The following is a 24680-nucleotide window of genomic DNA, read 5'->3' on the forward strand; positions in this document are numbered from 1 at the left end:
TCATTGTTCCGGGTTACGAATGTTTTTTCGGGTTACGAAGAAAATTTTTGGTGCTTTTTTCGGCTTTTTCGCACGAAACGCGGCTTTTCCCCATTAGCGCCTATGGCAATTCGGCTTACGAAGGCTTTTCGGGTTACGAAAGCGGCCGCGGAACGAATTACTTTCGTAACCCGAGGCACCACTGTAATATCTACCCAGATGTAAGCACCATTAACTTGAAAAGTTTGTCCTCTATACAACTGTGTATGAGACTCTAGCTTCAATGTAACAGACTAACAGAGCTACTAGCCTTCTGTACAACTGCCTCTGGCACTGGATTCACATAACATGTTTAAGAGAATAGAAAAGAGAATTAACAAGTTGAGGGCAGCTATTCTGTTCAGGTCTCTCACTCCTATGTGCAAGGCAATTCTCTTTTAGGAAAAAAGAAAAACTAACCTGATTTCTCGGTCATCTTCGAGTAGCTGAAGCTTATAATATGAATTTGTTCCTCTGACGATATCGACCAGGCCAAGAGTAGCACTGAAGATTTTACCAGACTTTTCAAAGACATGAGCAGAATCTTCCAACCCTTATAGATATATATATTTAAAGAGAGGGTGAACAAGAGTTGGAGAGAAAAACATTTTTCTTTACTCAGATTATTAGATGAACCAAGCACAAGTCCTACCCAGCATGGAAATGCTGGCAGGCAGTTCATTTCCTTTCCTACTTCAAACAGAAAGAAATCTCAAAAGAGAATTTCAACACTGTCTACATTTTATTTTAGATTATTTATTATACCCCTCCCCACAGTACCAGGGGTGCATAAGGGGGTCCCTGAACATCCCCAAGCCCTCAAAAATCCTCCAGCACGAGTAAAACCTATTAAGCCAGTCATCCTAAGAGTGAGATGACAGAAATCAACAAGGCAATGAGAATCATGACAGAATTTCATAGAGAAGGCTATGAGAAGATTTAAAACTCTAAGAATGAACCAGCAGTGTGCCAAGCCACCAAGTGATAATGCTGCAATCTATTGGATTTCCCCCCCTTTCCACTGATTTGCTAGCCAGTGGCATATGGCCCAATGTCCTTGTTCCAACTTCAGCTCCAACCTCACAACTTCCTTACATTGCACTAGCAATCACCACACAATGTCTTCCTCATTTCTGGTTTGTTTCTCTGCCTCTCTCCACCCCATACTATCACACTTTTGTTAGCCTATTTAAGTTTGGATACCTGGGAAAACAAACAAGGGGCAAGTCATGGTTGTGGATTCAGATGTCACAACAATCCATGGTGTAAAAAAGCCAGACCATAAGGCAACAGGAAAGAATACAGTAAGATTGTGGTTTGTGGCTGGTTAACAACCCATGGCTTTCTCATGGGACTGCACATCAAACAAATCCAACTTTCACCATGGTGTCTCATGATACATGAACACACTTCTGCAGTTCATATGTTACAGAGGTATTTACACAGCATGAACCATGAAAGGCTGGGCATTTACAGATAGTAAAGCTTCCACAGTCCTGAATTTATTACGAAAAGACAGAACTGGAGATGTACATTTGGGTTTCTGAAATCACCTGAATCAGGATCCACAGCAGCTCCCCCTTTTACTGTCAGCTTCATTTTCTTTTCAGACTTGCTTGTTCCTAGACAATATGAAAGAGGGAGGAAGGGAAGAAAATAGTAAGAATATAATTGTAAGTTAAATAAGCTAAAACATTTCTATTTAATTCCTTGTTTTTTAAAAAATTGTGAAGATCTGTATTTTTTTATAATGATAAAGCTAGAGATGGCATGCACCATCTTAAAAAGCATTGCCCTTTCCTTTGTACACAGAGATGATGCCTTATATATTTATGAGTAATGCAGAAAGCAAAAGGTAAGATGAGGGACCTTATGCTCTCCAAATATTAAGACATCTCCTTTGGTGCCTTGCCAGATGGGTGTTGCATGCCAAAACATATGGAAAGCCAAATATCCCCACCCCTGCATATGGGAGTCTGAAATACAGGACAACACAAATGTCTTGAGACAAGACCTGTGAATTTATGAACACATATCCAAGGTAATAACCAGATTTCTGCAATCCAAGATGCCATGCAAGCTGTACACAAGCCCACTCATTCACAGATTAAGGCCTCATTAGCCCCAAACCAATCAACCCCCATTCACCAGCCCACTAGCAATTGGTAATTTGAGAGCATCCATTCCTGTTGTTCTTCAGAAGGAAGCAGAGCAGTTTGGGAGGAGGATTTGCATATGTTAGCAAAGGGAGGGCTTCTTATTTTCACTCCAAGAAGCCAGCAAATCATCCTGGCAAGCAATGGCAATAAGATAAAGGTTTGTAGTGGAGAGGGTGCTGTTACATTTTTGTTCCCCTTCACCTTGCTCTTCTTTGTTCTTCCCAGTGCTCTTCAGGTTCGAGTGTCCGCTGTTTTTGCCTCCCACAAACACCTCTTTGTGCTCCTGCTTGACCTCTGCACCCCAGGGAGAGAGCGCATGAAGTGACAGAAGCTCCTGGAAGCCCTTGCTGGAAGACTTCACATCCTGGAGGAACTCCTCTGAAACCACACACACCTGGGCCACCTTCACTTCCTCCATTTTCTTATTCATCTTCTCAACTTCCTCTGTAATGTTATTAATGGGAGATGGGGAGAAGAGAGAAAGCAGAAGAAAAAAACAAGTCATGGTATATCATTCTTTTTAGGGGTTTTAGCATTGGATACGTCAGTTACTGTTGCAAAGGTGTAAAAAGACCATGATTCAAAGGCAGAGCTCATGTCTTACATTCACTGAATCTCAGGTTCACAGCAACAGAGCATAGAAGCATTAATCTTGTAGACTAAACCTAGGAGTTGTAGATCATCTTTTAGACTAAAACTAGGAGTTGTAGCTCAAAAATTAACTTCTTCAAGCTTTAAATGAGAACACAGACATTTTATAATAAATCAGGCCATCTAGTTCAGTACCGCTCCTTACAGGTTTAGATCCCAAAACAGCCCAATGAGGACTGAGCATGCTCAGTGGATACAAAATGTTGAGTGTGTGTTTCAGGGAGGAAAAAGAGAAGGAGTGGAAGATGGGACTTTTTGCTTCAGATTGTTTATACATTTGTGAACCCATTTGACCAGATCTGATACTGACACTTAGGTTGACATCTTGAACATTTTGGACAAGCTTGAGAGTGATCAGCAAACTTCACTTTTTTTTTTAAATGCTTGGTTTGCTCCATTTTGCATGAAACTTGGTGGGAAAACAATTTGAGGACTTTAGCATTCAAACTCTTGTTTTATTCATATCATAACCAAAATAACATCAGCTCAGTCAATGCTATGCAAAATTTCCAACAGCAAACACAGGAATTAGGAGTATATTGAAATATAGTTGGATCACTTTAAAGCATGTGTAGCCATGTTATGTTTAATATTTCAATTCAAAACTGAATGGAAAGATTTTTATAATTCCGATGCCTTCCATACCCTTCACATCCCATTCTGTCATTAGCTGTAATTATTATAATTGAAAACCAGCTTTTTCTCCTATTCCAGAATTAGACTATCTTAACATTTCTCCTATTTGAAGTTTGCTAATGACACTGAAAACACTCACTTTGCGAGCTTATGCACAAGTCTGCTTTATTCACAGTAGCTGTCACCTTTCCTCCAAGCTCTTCAATGGTAGACTTGATTTCATCCTTGTTTTTTGACAGTTTCCCAAGGATTAAAATCTTCATGCTACTTAATGGTTTATCTGTTGGTTCAAATGTAAATGAACAGAATATAATAGGTAGATCATGTGAGGTAGGGGGGAAAGAAGACATACAAAATTATTTCTATATTTAAAATCAACTTTTTAACCAACAGAATCCAACTTTTATGCCAAGAAAATGTGTATAATACTTAGTGCATATTGTGTATTCTGAGTGGTGAGGATCTAACCTCCCCATGATGATGTTGGACCTGCAAATCCCATGATCCCTGACCGAGCTGGCTGGGGATGATAGAAGTTGGAGTCACACATTATCTAGGATCACGGTATTCTAAAGTCATAGGAAAAGCAAAGCATTCCCCAGTGTCCCACAACTTTAATATTGGATGTGCAGACTTTCAGATTTCAGAGCTGGCATTATCCCAAAATTTTCAAAAATTTTACTTGCATGGTAAGGTCTAGAATCTTGGGTTTTATTAGTTTTAATGTGAAAGTCTCACGACACTGAAATCTATGGCCAGTATCAAACCCTGCTCTTTCTTGAAATTGCAGAATATACCAACTCGGAATATAAAAGTAAAACTTATCAACTTATCAATTAAGGGCCATTCATGGCTCCAGATGTCTTTAAAAATAAACCTCCCCATGATCACAATACATGCTTTCTTATTTTGCTTCCAAGTTCTCTAGAAAAACACAACCCTGCTATCAATGTGTCAGAGCTGACACATCATTTAACAACATTAATTTATGCTCAGTACATATGATTTAGTTCATACTATTGGTATGGTTTATGCACATGAGAGGGAAAACATTTCCACATCTTTCCTTAGAGAAGCACTCATGAGAGAAGAGGTAAGCAATCTGCAGCCTTTCAGATGTTGCTGGGTTTCAAGTCCCATCAGTCAGCATAACCAATGATATAAGGTAATAGGAGCTGCAGTCCCAACAATACCTGGAAGGCTATAAATTGACTGCCCTGGATTAGATAAGGCTAGGTGCTATAGGTGATATTTCGGAGGAAGGTCATGGCAAACCACTAAAGACTATTCCTTACCTAACAAAACCATATACAATTAATGGGACCATCATAAGTCAACAGGCATCCTGAATGTGTGCGCGCACACACACACATTGACTTTTAACAAGCCAATAGATGGCAGCAACAGACTAATTTCTTTAGCTCAATAACAGGTGCTATATTTCAGAGGAAGGAACTGGCAAAACCACCTGAGTATTCCTCATCAAAAAAAACCCCTATGAAAATCATGGGGTCACCATACATCGGCTGGCAACTTGAAGACATACACAGATTTGCTCCATTATCTTCTGAGGAGAAACTTTGTGCAGGTTGAATTAGACAGGCCCACTCACACAATTAACATTTGTGTGAATGGAAGTCTGCCAAGATGTATGTACTGAAGAGGCACTGATGTATAGGCAGGCAGAAATGTATATGGGGGAGGGGGGAAATGTGTCTATATGTGCTGCTCCTCTCCCTTCAACCAGATACCAGATGCAACAGCACTCAGAACAAAAGAGGCTATGCACCCTGGGGCCCTGCTGGTATATGTTATTCATTGTGAAGGTGCATATTAAATCTGGTTAAGGTTTATATATAGAACACACACTTTGCATTGAGGGAATTGTGAAGCATTTCCTTACCCCAATGAGAATACTAATGAATTAAGGATTAGAAATGCAGTTAGCACTGTGATTAAGACTTTATGTACATTTCCTCTATTTCTTGACCTACATGAGATTTCCACTTCCCACTCCACCCTGAATGTAGCCAACCTACTGACAATAGGAGAACAGACACTTTTACTTCACTGAAAAAAATGGCATGAGACCTTTTGTTGTTCCAACATGTTACATTAGCTGGGATATATCCCTGGCTCCTCAGTTTATTTTTGTTTTGTAGAATATAAAAACACAGGACATGGCTTGTGGTTGAAATTTGGAGCTGTAGAACAACCAAACTGTAGATCAGTGGTTCCCAACCTTCCTAATGCCGCAACCCTTTAATACAGTTCCTCATGTTGTGGTGACCCAAACCCATGAAATTATTTTTGTTGCTACTTCATAACTGTAATTAAACAGGTGTTTTCCAATGGTCTTAGGCGACCCCCATAAAAGGGGTCCCGACCTACAGGTTGGGAACCACTGCTGTAGATTATGTTTTATGTGAATTAAAAAAAGGTGACTCTGTGGGACCAAAATGTCCTATCTTGAATCATGTGGGTTAAATCATCTTGGAAACATAATAATAATGTGTGCATGTCTTACGCTATTTGGTTAGGAACAATGTGTATAGACTGGTTATGAATGTAAAACTTAAATCACGACGACTACAAAAACAATTATTATTCTTTTAAAATGTTTTGGAAGTATTCAAGTGGAAAAACGAAGAACAGCAAAACTTTTATGCCCCCTGTAACTCTCATTCAAGGTTTTTGTGTCTGTTTTTTTTCTAGTATCAAAAAGCATTACTTATACATTCCTTTAACTTTTGACTATATTTAAAACAGAATTCTGTCATCATTTTCTCTTTAGCAAAAACACTAGCCCACAAGCCTCATTTACCCGCTGGAGCAGTGGAGTTTTCTACAATGGGAGTGGAAACTGCTGGAGGAGGTGCAGAGTTTGTAGAGGCAGATTCTGGAGGGAAAGCTCTATCTTGCCTTTTAACCTTGAATTTCTTCAGATATGTTATTTCCCGGAATGCCTGTGTTTCAGCAACATATGAAAAGTGAGAAAAGTAAAAAAATGAGAAAAAATTGAGGAGGAGGAATCCCTTAGAAAATAATGCTGGCTGGAGGATTCTGGGAGTCTCACAAACTCTGCTTATCTGCTCATCCTCAAAGGATAGCTGCTAGTTTAGTGTGTGTTCATTGCAGAGATCACAAGGCAGCATGCTACATGAACTATAGGATAAGAAACTTGTTAAATACTAACAATATGTTACAGTAGTGTTTTTTCTAGAATATATACAGCTTCAATTTAGTCATACCAAAAACTAATTAACTGTTTCACTACATTTATTCATTTGAAACCATATAGTGCATACTAGGCTTCCAATGCAATTTTCATGGCTCAAAACCGCTTACAATTAAAATAATACTGATTAAAAAAAATACCAAAATAGAAACAGACTCAGCCAATAAAAGCCCTCAGTAGGATTTAATCACATTTTAGAACTTCATTTTTTAGCATAATTGTTTTCACAAAGGCAAGAGTGAAATGTAAGGAGCACATTATTCCATGATCTGAGAAGAACTGCCCAGAAAACATTTTCTATAGTTCCAAACAATTGTGCCTTCCCTGCATGGGACACAAGAGGTCTTCTTCACTAGATCTTAGAGAGAAGGCAAACCGATGCACAAGGAAGCCCCTGAGATATTCTAAATCCAAACCAGACAGACAAATGAATCTGTTATATCTGAAAAGCACTAAGTGCCACTCCAGATTCCAAACTATTGTGGTGGTGAAGGAGGAAGGACAAGAAGCAAGTACCAGGATGTTAAACACAAAGGGAGAAAAGTTGAAGGGGCAAAAACATTTTGTGGAGTAAGGACCATGAAGCCAAAAGAAAAGGAAGATGGAAAGTGAAACTCCCTTCTCTCCTCAGATGTGCTCCCTCCATCCACTCACCATGACATTTCATAGATAATTACCCTAGTTTGATGAACAGGCAATAAATCAAGCTATACTTCCCACCTTTGGGATTATCCATTCCTTCCTGTTGGGAGTCTGTGTCTTGGCAACACATTTGGTCCAAGCAGTGATGTCCCCAGTGCAGTAATAAGCATCACTTTTAAACACAAACTGGCCTTTGCACTCCTCACAGGGCAACAGAGCTCCAAAAGCCATTCCATCTGCAACACGGTCCAAGATCTATAGCAACGGAAGGGCAAGAAGAGTCATGAAAGAATGAAAGACATATTTATGGCACTGTACTATATGCAAGACAATCATAGAGCCATCCCATGCAGCTTCATATCCTGCCCTGTACTAAGTTGACTCAGGCATATTGGAACAGTTACTTTTTGGACAATAGTTACTATGCAATGGACCCACAGTATCTGCGAGGGATCTGTTCCAGACCTCCTCCCCACAAATACTAAAATGCTCAAGTCCTACTGTCCTTAACGGTGGCGTGGACATGCAGCCACACCACCATTAGGGACAATGGGACAGAAGTCCCCCGTCCCCCTCCTTCTTTCCCCCTTCCTTCCTCTTTTTCCCAGCTTGACTTTGGGGGCAGAGTCTGCTGCCCAGTCAGCCGAGGACAGGGCCAGGGCCAATGTGGGGTCGGGGCTTGAGTTTCAGAGCCCTGTCCCCAGACCTAGCACTTGGATGGAGCCTCGGGGCTCCACAACTCAAGCCCTGGCCCTGGTGCTGGCTCCCTCTGGCCAATGGGGCTCCAGGCCACTTATGGTTATTGGGAATTGGATAGGTTCCCTAGCCCTGAAGCAGACATGAACAGAATTCAGGATTGTACTTTTACTTGAAAAAGGAAGAAAGTTGCAGACAAAATCCACATTTGTGAGTGACACAATATGTGGCTTCTTTGAAAAAGGCAAATTCCATGTTGGTGGCGCAATGGTTAAATGCCTGCACTGCAGCCACTCATGCACAAACCATAAGGTTGCGAGTTCAATAGCAGCCCAGGGGCTCAAGCTCGACTCAGGCTTGCATCCTTCCGAGGTCGCTAAAATGAGTACCTAGCTTGTTGGGGGCAATTAGCTTAGCATACACTTTGTAAACCGCTTAGCAAGTGCTTAATTGCACTGATAAGTGGTATAGAAATGTACTTGCTATTAGAAAAGCAACTGATAATGAAACCAACCCTAAAATACCCTGAAGGCACCAGATCACATTTGATCTTGGAAGTTAAGAAGAGCCAACCCTACTTAGTATATGGGTGAGAGACTACTAAGAAATACCAAGTGCTGTATTTCAGAGAAAAGCAACAGCAAACCACCTTTGAATATTCCTTGCCTAAGGAAATATATGAAATTCCATAAATCAATGAGCAACTTGAATACACACACACACTGATATAAAGCCATCAGTATCATAGTACCTTCATGCAAATTACTAGTGCTACTATGTACAGTTCTTACCACAATATTTCCAGAAAAACAAACAAAAACAAGCAAACTAACAAAAACAGTAGAACTGAAAAAGGTTTAGAAAACATGAAACAAAATTACCCTATGGGGAATACTTACAATACATGTGGCTTTTTAGCTTAGAAGAGAGTAAGGAAGAGGAGACATGACAGAGATCCTTAACATTACCCATGGTGTAGAAAAAGTAGATACACATCTGGTTGACCATTATGCAAAGAGAATTCTGGAGTAGACAGAACTTTGGTCTGATCCAGCATGGCACTTTTTATGGAAAAACCTACCCATTTTCTTTGCACAAACTGCACCTCACAATGTACTGCTGTGGTGTACTCATACCTCCATAGTCTTAACATTTCCTTAGCATCTTCTAGATTTGGGTAGGCATTATTGCCCAATGGTAAAACAATGTCCCCCCACAAAGATGAGATCCATGCTACCAGAAGCACAACTCTTCCAGAAGCAGCTGCCCCTCACACACCTTGTTTGGCTTTCTTCAAAACCAAAAGTGCCACTTTTCACTTTCTGGCAGATTTCAGCAGCCCACAGAAGGTGAAGTGGGGGAAATTATCTGTCAAACCTGCCATAGTTTTAAAGGCTCACAATTATAAAATTATTATAAATTAAATAAATAAACTGACATTAGGTCAGTGTTTCCAAATCTGCCATCAGATGTATCAAATTAAGCATTTTGTCTCTTAGTTGTATCGATAATATTAGCAATAATATTAACAATATTATCACCTGTGGGTGCAAGCCAGGCTGCTCTTCAGGCTACTAAGAGATCATGTCAGAAATTTTAATGCCACTACCATTTATCTAAACTCAACTAGCAAGAAGTATTAAAGATTGCAAGATGAGAACTGAGTCAAAATGTCAAATTGAACCAAGTCCAACTCACAGCGGACTCCCCAGAAGGAACTTCCTGTTTATTGGCTATCAAGAGTTCTTTGAGGTCACTGGTAGAACATGCTTTCTTTAATTCATCTTTGATGTTCCAAATCAGCTCTGTCTGCTCCTGTAAATATAAAATAACACAAAAATGAGACCTATTCTTAGTGTAAGTCAGCACACCAATAAGCCTCCTGTATGTACACTGTGGCTCAGACCTACTAAAAAGTTCTGATTGAGGAAAACCACTATTTTTGTTGGTGGCGTTCAACACAATACAGAGGCTTTAAGGTAAATTGTTTTGGGATCCCAATTGTATATGACCTACAACTCGCAGAATTCTTACCACTGGTTATGTTGACTAAGAGCTGATCTTGTTACCATACTCTACATCCTTCTCACGGGATATGGGGTTTTATAATTAATATCTAGTGTTGGGCATTGAGAGGTCACAATGATCTCTGGAGACAAAGAAGTTACACACGGAAGGAGTCACATTGACCTAAGGATATACAAAAGACCTTAATAAATGATAAGTACGTTTGCTTATCACTCCATCCCCCCCCTCCCCCCGCTCTTTGCATTTCCTCTTGGAATGGAGATAAAGTGAGTCCCATTGCAAAAGCAGTCAAAGACCACACTTTCCACCTCACCTCATGCTGTGTTCCTATTCACCCTTCCAGGGACTGTCTCAAATCCAATCAATGTTTTATCACTCTGGAGTTAAAGCCATTAGCTGTTTTAGATCTCCTTTTGTCAATTCCATGAGAAAGCCATCAGACTTTGTTACACCATTTGGTAACACGAAGGACCTCTCGAGAGTATGAAATAGGATATGAATATCCACTCTAATTCTAGCCATGTGTGTGCGTGCACAGATGGTCCCGCTTACTCTCTTTATGTAGCCTTCAGATACTCTCTGAACCACTCTCTGTTTTCCATTGACCTATCTTCAAGGCTGGTAATTATTACCCTATCTAATTTCCAACTTCTCTTTATCCAATCTTCCACACCTTTCCTTCTGTTAGCCATATATGGTTCGTAAGGTTGCACTGGTTTTGTACATTTGTGTGCATCTTTGCACATTTCTAAATAAAACCTTTCAATTTAGTGAAATGGGAATGCTCTTTGCAGTTAGTACTAGTATACATAGGTGAAAAGATCCCTAAGTTACCCTCCTCTCACAGGCCTCTTTTTGAGCTATAATTTCTCCCAAATTTTAAGGAGACGCTGACACTAATTGTGAGGACCCCCAACGTTTCCCCCTCCCCACACTTTTTAAGGTAACAATTTCTATCTGTGGACTCAAGTAAGGAACCACTGTTGTAGGAAACAGATAGCTAACATAAGTTAGCAACTTTTTAAATTCTCTGCTTCCAAGTGAAATAATGTTGACATTAGAAGCACCTACAACTTCTCATTCAACTTGGTGCAAACACAAGTGGTCTCTAAACCAGATTCAACATAGCGTCAATGCAGAAGAGCCCCATGACAGGAGAAAACTGAAACAGATATTAAACATAATTACATTAACAAAAGAGCAATTGCTACTGTTAATTCAAACCAACCCAGTGCTTTTGAATTCTGTTTTAAAAGGAGGTTGAAAAGACTGGTTGGTCACCATAAAACAAACCTTTAGCAGTTTCTCCTGTTTGGACTGTTTTTCTTTCTCCTTTTTTGGTTTCTTTTTTGAAATCACATTGGAATCCGCTTCATCTCCTTTTCTCTTTCTGAAAGAGAAGGAAAAATAAAAACATTTTTGTAGCTAAGATGACTTTAGTTTATAACCAACTGAACACTCACCACAAGCTTCCCTCCCATTCTTTTTTGTGGGGAGCAACATCATGGTCATTCTGTCCATTTTCTTCTGCTTGGTTCTGCAGGTGGCCAATCTTTGGCCCTTCAGATGTTTTGAGCTACAATTCCTATCAATTTCAACTCATATGACCAATGAAAAAGATCTTTGGATCACCTGAGATATCGAGAGAGCCAAAAGTTCTCTACCTTTGTTCTACATGAACTTGTGGTATGTTCAAGTACCCCTGTTAATACAATTAAAAATATAATTTAAGACTGTGTAATCTGCTGAATACTCTGATTCACATACATCTAAATAAATAAAACAACTCAAAAACACAACACAAGATGATCAACAGGGTGTGAAGTAACACCACCTTGGCTGACAGTGATCACCAGCAATCAGTAGTGGGGTCATCTGCCCTGGAAGGACACACAAGCATCTCCCAGCCATCCATGGCCTGGGAAATACCATAACTAATAGAACAAGAGTTAGCTCACTCTCAGACCCTCCTCCATGAAGTTTCACGTTAGACATATCAAACTATCTTAACAAAAACCAATATTAACAAAATGTCTATTAGTACTGTTAGGGACTTACATGTTTTATTCATGAACTACAATGTACTATCTCAGACATATCTTCTCCACACACTGAATTATGGCATCAGGAACATCTTTTTTTGAAAATATAGTATTTATTTATTTCCAGCCTTCGGTCATAGGATGTCAGAGCAGTGTACAAGCAAAATCAATTTAAAAAGTCCAAAACCATTAACATATCAAATTATTTAACAAGTTAAAACTAGCAAAAGGTTAAAACAATTTAAAACCATTTATATGTACATTTTAGAAGAAATCAATTCAGCCCCAAAGGCTGAAGAAAGAACAACTTTTTTAAACTTGGTACCAGAGTGGTACAACATCCGAGATGGCTGTGAACTGAGCTATAATTTCCTGGCAACAAAGAGGAAACAAGCTCCATGTGCTAAAAAATGGTCAACTGTTTATTAGTCACATGCAGCTTGTCTCCTTTTTGTCTGCTGCTTGGCTACATGCTTTCAGTTCCTTACCATAATTTCCTGGACATTATGGCAGTTTCATATTTTCTAATCACCAAAATCATAAGGGGTATTACATTCTCTATGCAGATATCTCCCCGAGGAAAGGTGAGTTTGACCCAAAACAGACAGGAAAACAGGGGTGATTTTGGCTGTTCCAGGGGCGTGGCATTTACATGACGCATGCCCCCGGAACACCTACCTAACGCGGCCCAAAACCAGTCCCAAAAGGAGTGGCTTTTATCTGTTCCTTGTCGCAGTCCATCTGGGACTGCAGCAGGAGACACCCTCAGGTCCGCATCATGTAATCACCGTGGCCCTAGAATGATCAGGCTGGGAACAGCATCTTGCATGTCCTGGATGCCTGTGTGTATCGCCCCTTTATATTTTCGAGAAAGATTTTTGAATTCTGAACTGCTTTAAATAGGAAAACAAACAAAATTTCTCATCATTGACAAAGAACAAAAAAAGGAAGTGAAGGACTTAATGAAAAAAAAATTTGAAAGGTTTTCCCCATTCTACTGCCTCCTCTTTCTCAAGTACAGTGGTGCCTCGGGATACGAAATGATCGCGTTACGAAATTTCCGGGATACGAAAAAGTCGGATTGGCAAAAACTGTTTCGGGTTACGAAATATTTTTCGGGTTACGAAATTCATTTCGGCGCGAAATTCAAATGCTGCTATAGGCTTTCCAGTGCTAACGGAGTATTTCGGGTTACGAAGTTTTCGGGTTACGAAAGGAATGGCGGAACGAATTAATTTTGTAACCCGAGGCACCACTGTAGTATAATGAACTGCTTCAGCATATCTGTCTTGATGCCTGAAAACAGGGCTTAGAAACATTAATTTTTTTGGACTACAACTCCCAGAATTTCTGAGGGAGTGAGAGATTCTGGCAGATGTCATAAAAAAAAATGGGGGGGGGGAGAGAGAGCTTGGATCCTGATCAGGAGACATAGCTACACTGACAGAGCTTTGTCATCATACCTATAGCTCCCAATGTGTCCCTCCAAAAACAAACAAACAAACAAACAAACAAACAAAAAAAAAAACAAAAACAAAACCCAACTACTGTACCTCAGAAGCCAGGCAATCTCACCATCATAAGAATTTCCTGAATGGTCCCTCTTGCTGTCTGTTGCAAAGTGTCTCACTACTGGGAGAGGGCTAGAAGGTTCATCACACACTACACCACTCTCCAGCACCTCGAAACTCCTTTGGCTGGTGGGGTTGCACTGCTTAAAAGTTAGGTTTGGGGGAAGCACTCTTCTTAAGATAGCTTATGACATCATAAATACTGATCAGAATGTCAGTCAGAATTTTATTGCAAGTTCTACCTGAAAGACCAAAATTCTGGGGTAAGCCCCCTTCCCTATGTATGGCTGAGCAAACCTTGGTTGTAAACTATATTCCAGTTTTACTAGACCCTGCAGAACTGATGCCACTTTCAGGCACAAGCTGAAAGAGGATTCTGAGCTCAGGAATTTGTTCAAATCAAAGCTTACAATCATCCTACATAAAACCCCATCCTACATAAAACCCTGCCTATACTTCATTTCAGTAGTGTAGACGGAGAGAGAATGCCTTGTTATTATTGTAAAATACAGCTGACCCTCTGTATCCATGGACCTGCTATCTGTGGATTCAAGCATCTGCGGACGGCAAGCCTACATTGTCCACAATGGCAGCGGGTGCATGTGGCTGCACTGCCCTTAGGGATAGCCCCCATTGTCCCCAGTGGCGGTGCGTGCATGCAGCCATGCTGCCGTTAGGGACAAGTCCTGTTGTCCCTAATGGTGACGCAGCCACATGAACACACTATTACTGGGCACAATGGGGGGCTGTCCCTAATGGCAGTGTGGCCACGTGAACATGCTGCCACTGAAGTCTTATTGTCCCTAATGGCAGCAGGGCCACATGCATGTGTCACCATTGGGGAAAACAGAACTTGAGCATTCATGGATTGGGGTATGCATGGGGGTAGGTGGGGTCCAGAACAGATTCCCTGCAGATACCGAGGGCCGACTGTATATGGAAGTTGGAATTATTTGTTGAGCTGCTGCAAAACATCCAAAAGTATACTAACAGATATCCATCTACCTTCTGCTTACCTCCACCCTGGAGAAATGTAGTTTCCAATGCTGGCTTGCCCAAAGTTGTTATACTACAATTTTCAGCATACCCAAACACTGGCTGTGCTAGAGGGGATGATGGGAGTTGCAATGAAACACTTGGAACTCCAGTGCACAGAACCCAACAGCATCTCATGTCCAGCTCTCTGTGCAAAGCATTCCACTACTATGTGGTTCCAATATGTCTTCCTTCTTCAAAGCACTACTTGACTGGTCCCTCAAATAAATTTTCTCCTCAATACAGTGGTACCTCGGGATACGAAATACCCAGGTTACGAAATTTCCGGGATACGAAAAAATCCCATTGGAAATAATTGTTCCGGGTTACGAATTTATTTCGGGTTACGAAAAAATTTTTTGGTGCTTTTCGGCGCTTTTTCGCACGAAACGCGGCTTTTCCCCATTAGCGCCTATGGCAATTCGGCTTACGAAGGCTTTTCGGGTTACGAAAGCGGCTGCGGAACGAATTAATTTCGTAACCCGAGGGAGCAGTGTATGTGGTTCTGTGGACCAATGATTACTAAGCTATAAATAAAGGTTAATAATAATAATAATAATATGGGGAACCAGAAAGGTTTTTTCTCGAACATGCAATGTACAGTATCATAATTGTTTCTGTTGACTACAACTGTTTCTTTCGTTCATGGAAATTCACTGTGGACCAACAAGCAAGAGCTTACCGTCCACCACAGGCCCACAGCTCACCCCTTTGAGTAGCACTGCTGTAGACAAACTACAGCCAATGGTATGAAGACTGCAGTCTCTTTTCCATTACTGAAATCAGCCTAAGAACCAAATAAGGACCCATGAGTAGCGAGTATTCTTCTCTAGCACTGCATTTCTACAGACCAGTGGAATGGGAGTCAAGGGCAGGGGCAAGAAAGGAAGTGAACTGGGATCAAACAGTCTATTTCAATGCCTCCTTTATACTTGGCCTGTTACATAAATTTCTTGCAGAATATAGAACTTCCAAGTCCAGTTTATGTACTGATCACATCTGATGTTTTGAATGGCCACTGGAGCAACAGCAAAAAATCCAAGTTATTTCAAACTAGCAGTGTGATGACAAATGGATAGTGGAACATTGTTGCCAAGCTAAGTTATTTTCCACTGTGATTCTTGTGTTGCCTTCCTGCAGTAACCTGGCAAATAAGTGAAGGCTAATTTTGCAAATCTTTTATGGGATACATTTAAAAATGTATTTTTCAGAAAGGAAAAGCAGAATGTACAAGAGGGTACTGATTAGGCAGAGAATTTGGATCAAGTATTTTTCAAGCTTCAGTTTCATATCCTGCCCTGGGTAAGATAAAGCACAAGCCTCAAATACACCAACACATGGAAGACAGCATACAAAATCTGATCCTTCTGCCAAATGCAGCAGCTGACCAGTAGAAAGCTGATCTAGCCATGGTCCCCAGCAAAAACTAAAATAGAAGAAAAAACTGTTTGGAGTCACAAACTATCTATCCAACAGTTGAAGCAAAGCTTACATAGTACATTTCATGAGTTCAGTAGCTCATGGAAAGTTTTGACAACTGGGCACTTTTATGAAGAATGTTACCAGACTTTATGCTAGTGGTTTGAATTTGGTCTCCCCTCTGCTAAAAGGATCAATTATCTCACAAATGATTTTATAGAATAAGTGATTCCCAAATATACCCAAGGTAGTTTTTTTTTTAAAAAACTGCAATATCTAGTCTATTGTCCTGTCATTACATAATACAATTAAAATAAAAATTGAAAAAAACACACACGCCTGAATGGATTTACTATATGTTGTGCTCCTGGGTAACAGATTGCTGGGGATAATAGATGTTTGCCTTTTATCGAACAATCCAAGGCTATATCATGAATTGCTGTTAATTACCATATTTCAGATGCATGTGGGCCTAGCCAGGGGCTCTGGGTTGACTCAGCTGGCATGCTTCCATAGGTCGCTAAATTGAATACCCAGCTTGTTGGGGGCAATTAGCACACACTTCGTAAACCACTTAGTACATCAGTAAGCCTCAACATTGGGAGGAACTTTCTGACAGTAAGGGCTGTTCAACAGTGAAACACACTTCCTTTGAGTGTAGTGGAGTCTCCTTGCCTGGAGGTCTTTAAACAGAGGCTTGATGGCCATCTGTCGGGGATGCTTTGGTTGAGATTTCCTGCAGGGCAGGGGGTTGGACTGGATGGCCCTTGGGGTCTCTTCCACGATTCTATGATTCTAAGCGGTATACAAATGTACTTGCTGTGATCTGACATCATCAGTTTTACAAATATACAAGACTCTTAAGTATAATTTCATGCTATGAACTCTAAAAAACCCTAATATTAAATGGAACATCAGAAATCAAAAAGGCTGAACCAAAATAAGTTAAACCATACTGTAACATTTTGGCTCCCTCTACATTTGACAAAAATCTCTCTGTAAGTATGAGAATAGGAAGCTTGCTTTACAGTTGGCCCTCTGTTTTCACGGGAGATCCGTTCCGGATCCCTCCCCCGTGAAAATGAAGACTCATGCCTATTCAAGCCCCATAGGCCTGAATGGAGCATGCCCCAGTGTGTGTGGCAAGGACATGCATGCAACTGCATATAGCAGAGGTCGCCTCCCACATATATTCAAGGGTGTGGATCTGAGATCCGCGCATTCGGAGGGGCAACTGTATTTTTAATTTTTTACAATTAATGCCAATACTATTTGACACATAATGTTGGATTTTGCAGAATTCTCTAGACAGATGGTTTGAAAGAGCTACTTGTTATTTTGGGTACTCATTCCAAGATTATGGAGTGTTCTTGCACTCCCTGTCAGTAATCCAAGTTTGTATAATTCAGGGCAGGTTACCCTGATATCCAGATCAATTCTACAGCACGAACCTGGCTTACTATGGAAGTTTGTGGGAGTTTTGTCACTGGCTTTTCACTAAAGGAAACATTAAACATCTCAGACAGTAAGCAAAACCCAGATGTACTCATATACCTTATAATCTATGTTACTAGAATGGAACTGCCAGTCTAGTATCTGCTGTCCTTAAGTATCACTCTGAAGATAGCCAGGATCAGGTGATCTGGACATCCAATATATTTGAGGGATTAGCTCCTCAGTCTGATTAACTTATCTCTCAAGGTAGGCTGCGGTGCTACTTACTGTATGAATATCTTGCCTGCTTGTGACTACTGAATCAATAATCTACACCTCACTCACAAGTCCTGATAAACTCCTGTGTCTTCCTTCTCTTGGTAAAAAGAAGCAGAACAAAATAATAATAATAATAATAATAATAATAATAATAATAATGGACCCTTGGTATTCACTGGGGTTTGGTATCAAAATCCATGAATGCTCAAGTTCCATGAAATACAATGTCATAGTAAAATGGTGTCCCTTATATAAAATGGCAAAATCGAGATTTGCTATTTGGAATTTTAATTTTTTTTGGAGTATTTTCAATCTATAGATAAATAATAATAATAATAATTTGTTTTATTTATATACTGCTATTCCAAAGATCATAGCGGTGAACAGCAAGTAAGCTAATTAGCAAGTAAGCTAATTTGCCCCCAACAGTCTGGGTACTCATTTTAGCGACCTCAGAAGGATGCAAGCCTGAGTCGAGCTTGGGCCCTTTTGCTGGTCTTGAACTCGCAACCTTGTGGTTTCGAGTAAATGGCTGCAGTACAGGTATTTAACCACTGCGCCAAACAGCCTGACCCACAATCTGATCCGCAACTATACTGTGACAATCTAAAATAGAGATGATCAAACTTAACAGACACAGGCTGTTAGCCTCTCCTAGGGCCATTTTTTGTGGCTCCCAGTTGCCTCTCTTTGGGGCTGGGGGCATTTTCAACATCTTTTTACACACTTGGATCCATTTCAGGCCCAGGAGAGGCTTTCTTTGAAATTGACAGAAAATGGCTTCTGCTCACTTCCTGTTATTAAAAAGGGCTCTCCTGCATCTAAAATGGCCCAGAGGAACCTAAAAACACATTGAAAATGCTCCTCACACCCTCTAGAGGGACAAAACATGTTTTTATTTTTTTGGAGGGGTAGTGCAGGGGGGGGGTGGCTTCCAAGGTCTCCGGGGGGGACAAATATGGACCCCTAGCCTCCCGGAGTTGGCAATGTATGCTTACAAAGTGCCTTGTACAGAGCTTGATTTTTAGTCAAACAACTTTAATTCAAATAAACATGATCAAATAAACATAACAATTGTGTTATTTTTCTAATTAAAAATGTGTAGGGTTCGAGATGTCAAGGGCTGGGGGGAAAAACAAGGGAAAAAGGGGGGGAACACACATACAATTTCCTTAAAGTGGAAACTTTAGGGAACAAAGGGGGGAAAATGACTAAAATTGTTTCTCTTTTGAAATATGTTTTGAAGACAAAGTAAGTTTTACTCATTCAAAATGTCAGGCAATACATAACAGTTCTAATGTTGTGCTGCTCTCTTTTAAAGGCTTCTATATATGGTTTCTAATTAGTTTTAATATTTTTAATGTTGAATTTTTAACTTTATAAATTGTTTAATCGCTTTTATTAATGACTTATGGTTTAATTTGCATTGTTTTTAAATAGGTTGTTAGATGCTTTGAGTCCCATTAATGGTTTTTATTTTAACATGTTATATTTTAATTCATAACTGTTTTAACTCTTAAAATTGTTTAATTATTTTTAAAATTTTATATTCATATATTTTAATATTCTTGTACGGTGTTGTATATAATCATGTATAAGTTTAGAAATTTAGGTTAAAAAAATTGACCCCAAAAAACTGACTCGACTTATCCACGGGTCAATTTACAGTATTGTATCTTAAATATTATTTAAAAGAATGCACCATCTCTCGTTGAAAACCAAGAGTATAATATGTGAAGCACTGACGCCCTCTACTCTCTCATCCATCCAATCTTAAGAATAAGCACACAGAGTTATGTCTGCTGGAATTTTATAGGTCCTTTGACATTGTTCTGCTTTGCTTCATCCTTTCAATCCTTTACTATATGCCCCTAAATTTTACCCTCGACTTATCCATGGGTCATAGCAAAATCTATAATTTTGGCCCCAAAACTTGCCCTCGACTTATACATGAGGTCGACTTATAGTCGAGTATATACGGTAATTGTATTGTTTTATACTTGTTGTTCACCTCTTTGAGTCCCTATGTTGGGAGAAAGGCAGGATATAAGAAAATAAAATAATATTAATTTTGAAAAATGCAGGGTATAGATGAATATAATAAACTAAGGTAAGCCTTCTTGGATGATATCAAACATACCCTTCATTCTTGAGAGCAGGCAGCTGCTTTTTCAAAGTCTCTTTATCTTCTGCATTCAGCAGCCCAAATCCTAAGAGCTGAGAGGCACTAAAGGTAGCAAGGAAACCCAGATCTCCTCTGCGGCTGATGAAACAGGCTGGATGGTACCAGTTGTCTATCATCCCCAATTGAGGCTTTTCAGGATGTACCATTTTCTTTGAAATTCTAATCTGACCCTATGACAGAGGTAAAAAGAAATGAACACACTATGCAATTTGTGTGTGTCACCATCTCAGTAGGAACTTCTATATGTATGTACAGTTTTGTTTTCATCACATTACTATGCTATGATTAAAATCAGTGGATTCCACTATTTTTATTCTGGTATTCAAGCAATCAAGTTTTAAGTCTGGGATATTCTTATACATTCCAATTTTTTAACCTGAATGAAACTGTACCCCCGTCCCAAAATCAGATGCCATTATCCTACAAATATATAATCTCATGTTCTATGCGAAATATTTTTTTTCACTGACCACTTAGGAACTTCTAAGTCTTAAAAGAAATGACAATTCAAGTGCACAGTTAAAGAGTTACTGACCAAATGTAAGACAAAAATATTTTCAAGCCCAAATGTACAAGTCTGACAATTCCATAGATACACATTTATTTGACAGAAATCCTAGCAACATGAATAAGTATCTTGAGAATGTTAAACTATTTTACAGGAAAAAATATGTGGCTCTGAGGAACATGGGGTTTTATTAAATTTAATGTGAGTCAGTACCTCTAGCACACACAATAGAGCTTCGCTGTATGTTGGGTATTGTGTCATACAAGTCTCCTCTCCCCGCTACACAAACAAATATTCCTCCCAACCTCACATGCAGAAAAAAAGCATTTATCAGGGAGACAACTATACTGGAGGAAGATTTTCTTTCTCTTACCAATAGAGATGGGCAACTGTTGGAGACTAGGGGGTCATTTTAGCTCTCCAGGAGACTTTGGAAGACTGCATCCCTGGCCATGTTCCTGTGCATGTGTGTATTTGCTTTCAAGTTGCCTGGTGACCTCATGAATTTTATAGCATTTTCTTAGGCAAGGAATACTTACAGGTGGTTCTGTCAGTTACTTCCTCTAAAATATAGCCAATAGCACCTGGCATTCATTGGTGGTCTCCCATCCAAGTACTAACCAGAGCTGACCCTGCTTAGCTTAAAAGATCAGACAAGCTCTGGCATATCCCCCTCCTGTCCCTCCATCAAAACCCCCAAGGCTCTCTAGAGAGCATGGGCCATTTTGGCAATATTTTTAGGTTCCCCATGGCCATTCTAAGACCAGGAGAGTTGTGTTTTTTTTTGCAACAGGAATGTGACTGGGATGTAAAAAAAACCAAAACCAAAACCAAAACCAAACCAAACAAAATACATTTGTTTCAGAGGGCCACAAAATAGACCAGGGGTCACTTGTGGCCCATAGAGTCCACTCCACACACTCCTGTCCAACATTCTGAGATACGACAGTTAAATAAACTTTTCCCCACTTAGTTCTGTTGACTGTAAGAGGATGCAATTGTTACTTACCCCCCCCCCCCCAGGCAAAAAGCAAATTAAACTCTGGGTTACATATTATTTTATAAATATTTGTTCCCCCCCCCCAAAAAAAAACCCTCACAGCTCTACGTTCAGCCTTGTGTTAAATATGACAACTCAAGCGTCACACTGAAAAGCCCTCTTCACCCAACACAATATTTGAAAGCCAACGTGGAGAGAATAACATGGAGGAGTCAAGTATCCTGCTCAATGGGAAGACTTATGAAAGACAGGTATGCCTTTCATACCTGTAAAGGCAATTATAGACAAAACATAAAGCTTTGTATGATGAGCATGATAACTCCACACACACAAAGATAGACTCTACCTACTTTTTCTATCTTTTGTTCACAGCCTTTGCAGGTACTTCTGTTGGACTTTGCATATTCTGCTGCAAAATCATTTAAACTCTTTTCACGTTTGCCTCCTCCTTCTTGATCACCCCCTTTGCCTAGAAAAAAAAATAAGAATCATAGATTCAACTGCATGACTTTAATCAAAGGACAGGGAGATGATTATATGCTACTGAAAGCAGCTATTATTACTGTGTTCCACCTAGCTCAGGTGTTAGATGATGGCAACGACAATGGCAGCTAAAGTACCTAATAATAAATACTGCAAAATTTATCAGCCTTCTCATCTCAATCGGCTAAAATGTATCAAACCCTAGATCCCTATTCAGTGGCCTAACAATAGCTAATGAATTCCTCTCTTATTGAACACACAATTAAAAGACAACCAAAATGTTCAAAAGGCTAGAACAACTCTCAGAAGAAAGGTGACATCTTTGGAGCTCTTTTGAGCTGTAATCCAGCACATCTGAGAGGCACTAGGTTAGAAAAAGCTAAGTACTGCAAGTTTAGCTGCAATGATCATTTGGTAGAACACTTCCATGGGCAAGAGCGTTCTGGACTAAACTAAGCAAGTCTTGCAGTGTATTGAGTCAGCTCTCATGAGAGCATCAACTGGCTTCTGAACATGAACCAGTAATTTCTCTAGGCTCACACAGCAAAAGTTTCAAATGTTGCCTTACCTGTTCCAGCACCACCACTTTCTATGGATTTTTTAATTTTCTCCTGATCTTCCCAACGCAGTTCTGAGAAGCCATCCACATCGGCATGGGATACCAGTCGAGCCCTTTTCCAGAAACAAGAATAGTGATGCCAATGGGGTACTTTGCCATCAAACATGGGAGACTAAAAGGAAAGGAGTAGGAGGCAGGGGAAGGAGAAAAGAGGAAGAAATTAAACTCAAATCCCCCTTTGTAAAGGGGAAAAAATAAAGTAATTATGGCCCAGTGCATCATGTCATTTATAAAATGTTGCAGCCTCTCTCCTTACTTCACAGATTAACATAAAACTGCAAATGATATTTCATTCTTGATCACATTCACATGTACTTCAGTATAAGACTGATTTCTCTCCTGTCCTCATCGGCAGCTTGTTTCACATGTGCCTATATGCCACTTTATGTCATCATAAGTCTTCTTTCGTCAATGTCTGATGGCTTAGCTGAAAAGCTGGGTCAACTGAATCATATTTATTTATTTAATACACTACCTTTGTCCTAAAGTGGACCCAAGACGGCTCACAAAAGATACTTTAAATTTTTTTAGAAAATAATTAATAACATCACATTAATATAAAAAGTCAATTTAAAAAATAATTTTAAAAATACTATGTTAAAACTCCCCAAAAAGCTGTTGTAACTTGAGGGTCACTCATCAACATGGAAACCTGGTACACTACTATCAAACTAAATGCAACATCTCTTTTGGGTATATAGTTACACCAGTTGTTCTTCTAAATGTTTTAAAGATAAACACAAACAGTATTGTTTAGTCAATTATTTCAATGTAAATAGAAGCCTTGTACCGCTTCCTTGACAACTTAAATAGCAAGTACTTATACCTGCAACTCCATGTATTGTTTAGAGGAAGACAGAAGCAGCAACATATATCTTTTACTTAAGACTTGTTTTCAGTTCCATGAAGATAGGTATTAGGTAGGAAAATGGTAGGAAATTACCTTGAGGATTTTGTAAATGAAAGTAAAACGCATGTGCTCCAAATATTAGTATACACATGATGCTCTAGGAAACTAGGTACAGATGACAACAATAACAGTAAAATGCCCTGTGATGTCACTGACATATTAAGTGTAAACAAAATTCATTTGAGACAAGATAGCTATGAAACAGTTCTTACTGAGAACCTTTAATTGGTTCATGTAATACTTTTATTTAGATGGTGAATGACTCCAAAGCAGAAGCTAGGCTTGCTTTGTAAAGAGCCTGGAGGATGACAAAGAACACAACAAATTGCAGCAACTCCTGCCATCTTCTTATCTAAAAGGTGAAGCGGTTACAGCCATCAGGAGAAATGTAAGGTACTGCACTTAGGGTGGAAAAATAAAATGCACAGATATAGGATGGGGGACACCTGGCTGAATGAAACTACATGTGAAAGGGATCTGGGAGTCCAAGTAGACCACAAGTTGAACATGAGTCAACAGTGCAATGCGGCAGCTAAAAAGGTCAATGCAATTTTAGGCTGCATCAATAAAAGTATAGTGTCCAGATCAAGGGAAGTAATAGTGCCACTCTATTCTGCTCTGGTCAGGCCCCACCTGGAATATTGTGTCCAGTTCTGGGCACCACAATTTAAAAAGGATGTGGAGAAACTGGAGCGTGTCCAAAGGAGGGCGACTAAAATGGTGAAAGGTCTGGAAACCATGCCCTAGGAGGAACGATTCAGGGAGCCGGGGATGTTTAGCCTGGAGAAGAGAAGGTTAAGAGGCGATATGATAGCCCTGTTTAAATATTTTAAAGGATGTCATATTGAGGGGGGAGCTAGCTTGTTTTCTGCTGCTCCAGAGACTAGAACACGGAACAATGGATGCAAGCTGCAGGAAAAGAGATTCCACCTCAACATTAGGAAAAACTTCCTGACAGTAAGGGCTGTTCGACAGTGGAACAAACTCCCTTGGAATGTAGTGGAGTCTCCTTCTTTGGAGGTCTTTAAGCAGAGGCTAGATGGCCATCTGTCAGGGATGCTTTGATTTGGATTTCCTGCATGGCAGGGGGGTTGGACTGGATGGCCCGTGCGGTCTCTTCCAACTCT

General features: G+C 39.8%; 1 protein-coding gene across 1 annotated transcript in view; it reads right to left on the reverse strand.

Moving 5' to 3' along the window:
- Window positions 1-24680, reverse strand: part of PARP1 (poly(ADP-ribose) polymerase 1) — a 52853-nt gene that overhangs the window by 15443 nt on the left and 12730 nt on the right. Inside the window, exons 2-12 of the mRNA XM_042440338.1 lie at window positions 22593-22755; window positions 21892-22010; window positions 19989-20203; window positions 11362-11458; window positions 9739-9855; window positions 7423-7599; window positions 6289-6430; window positions 3604-3744; window positions 2379-2621; window positions 1572-1640; window positions 439-571 (exon numbers count right to left, since the gene is read on the reverse strand). Coding sequence (XP_042296272.1) covers window positions 439-571; window positions 1572-1640; window positions 2379-2621; window positions 3604-3744; window positions 6289-6430; window positions 7423-7599; window positions 9739-9855; window positions 11362-11458; window positions 19989-20203; window positions 21892-22010; window positions 22593-22755 — 1616 coding nt within the window. The remainder of the gene's footprint in view (window positions 1-438; window positions 572-1571; window positions 1641-2378; window positions 2622-3603; window positions 3745-6288; window positions 6431-7422; window positions 7600-9738; window positions 9856-11361; window positions 11459-19988; window positions 20204-21891; window positions 22011-22592; window positions 22756-24680) is intronic.

Source organism: Sceloporus undulatus, chromosome 1 (assembly GCF_019175285.1).
Source record: "Sceloporus undulatus isolate JIND9_A2432 ecotype Alabama chromosome 1, SceUnd_v1.1, whole genome shotgun sequence".
Lineage (NCBI taxonomy): Eukaryota > Metazoa > Chordata > Lepidosauria > Squamata > Phrynosomatidae > Sceloporus > Sceloporus undulatus.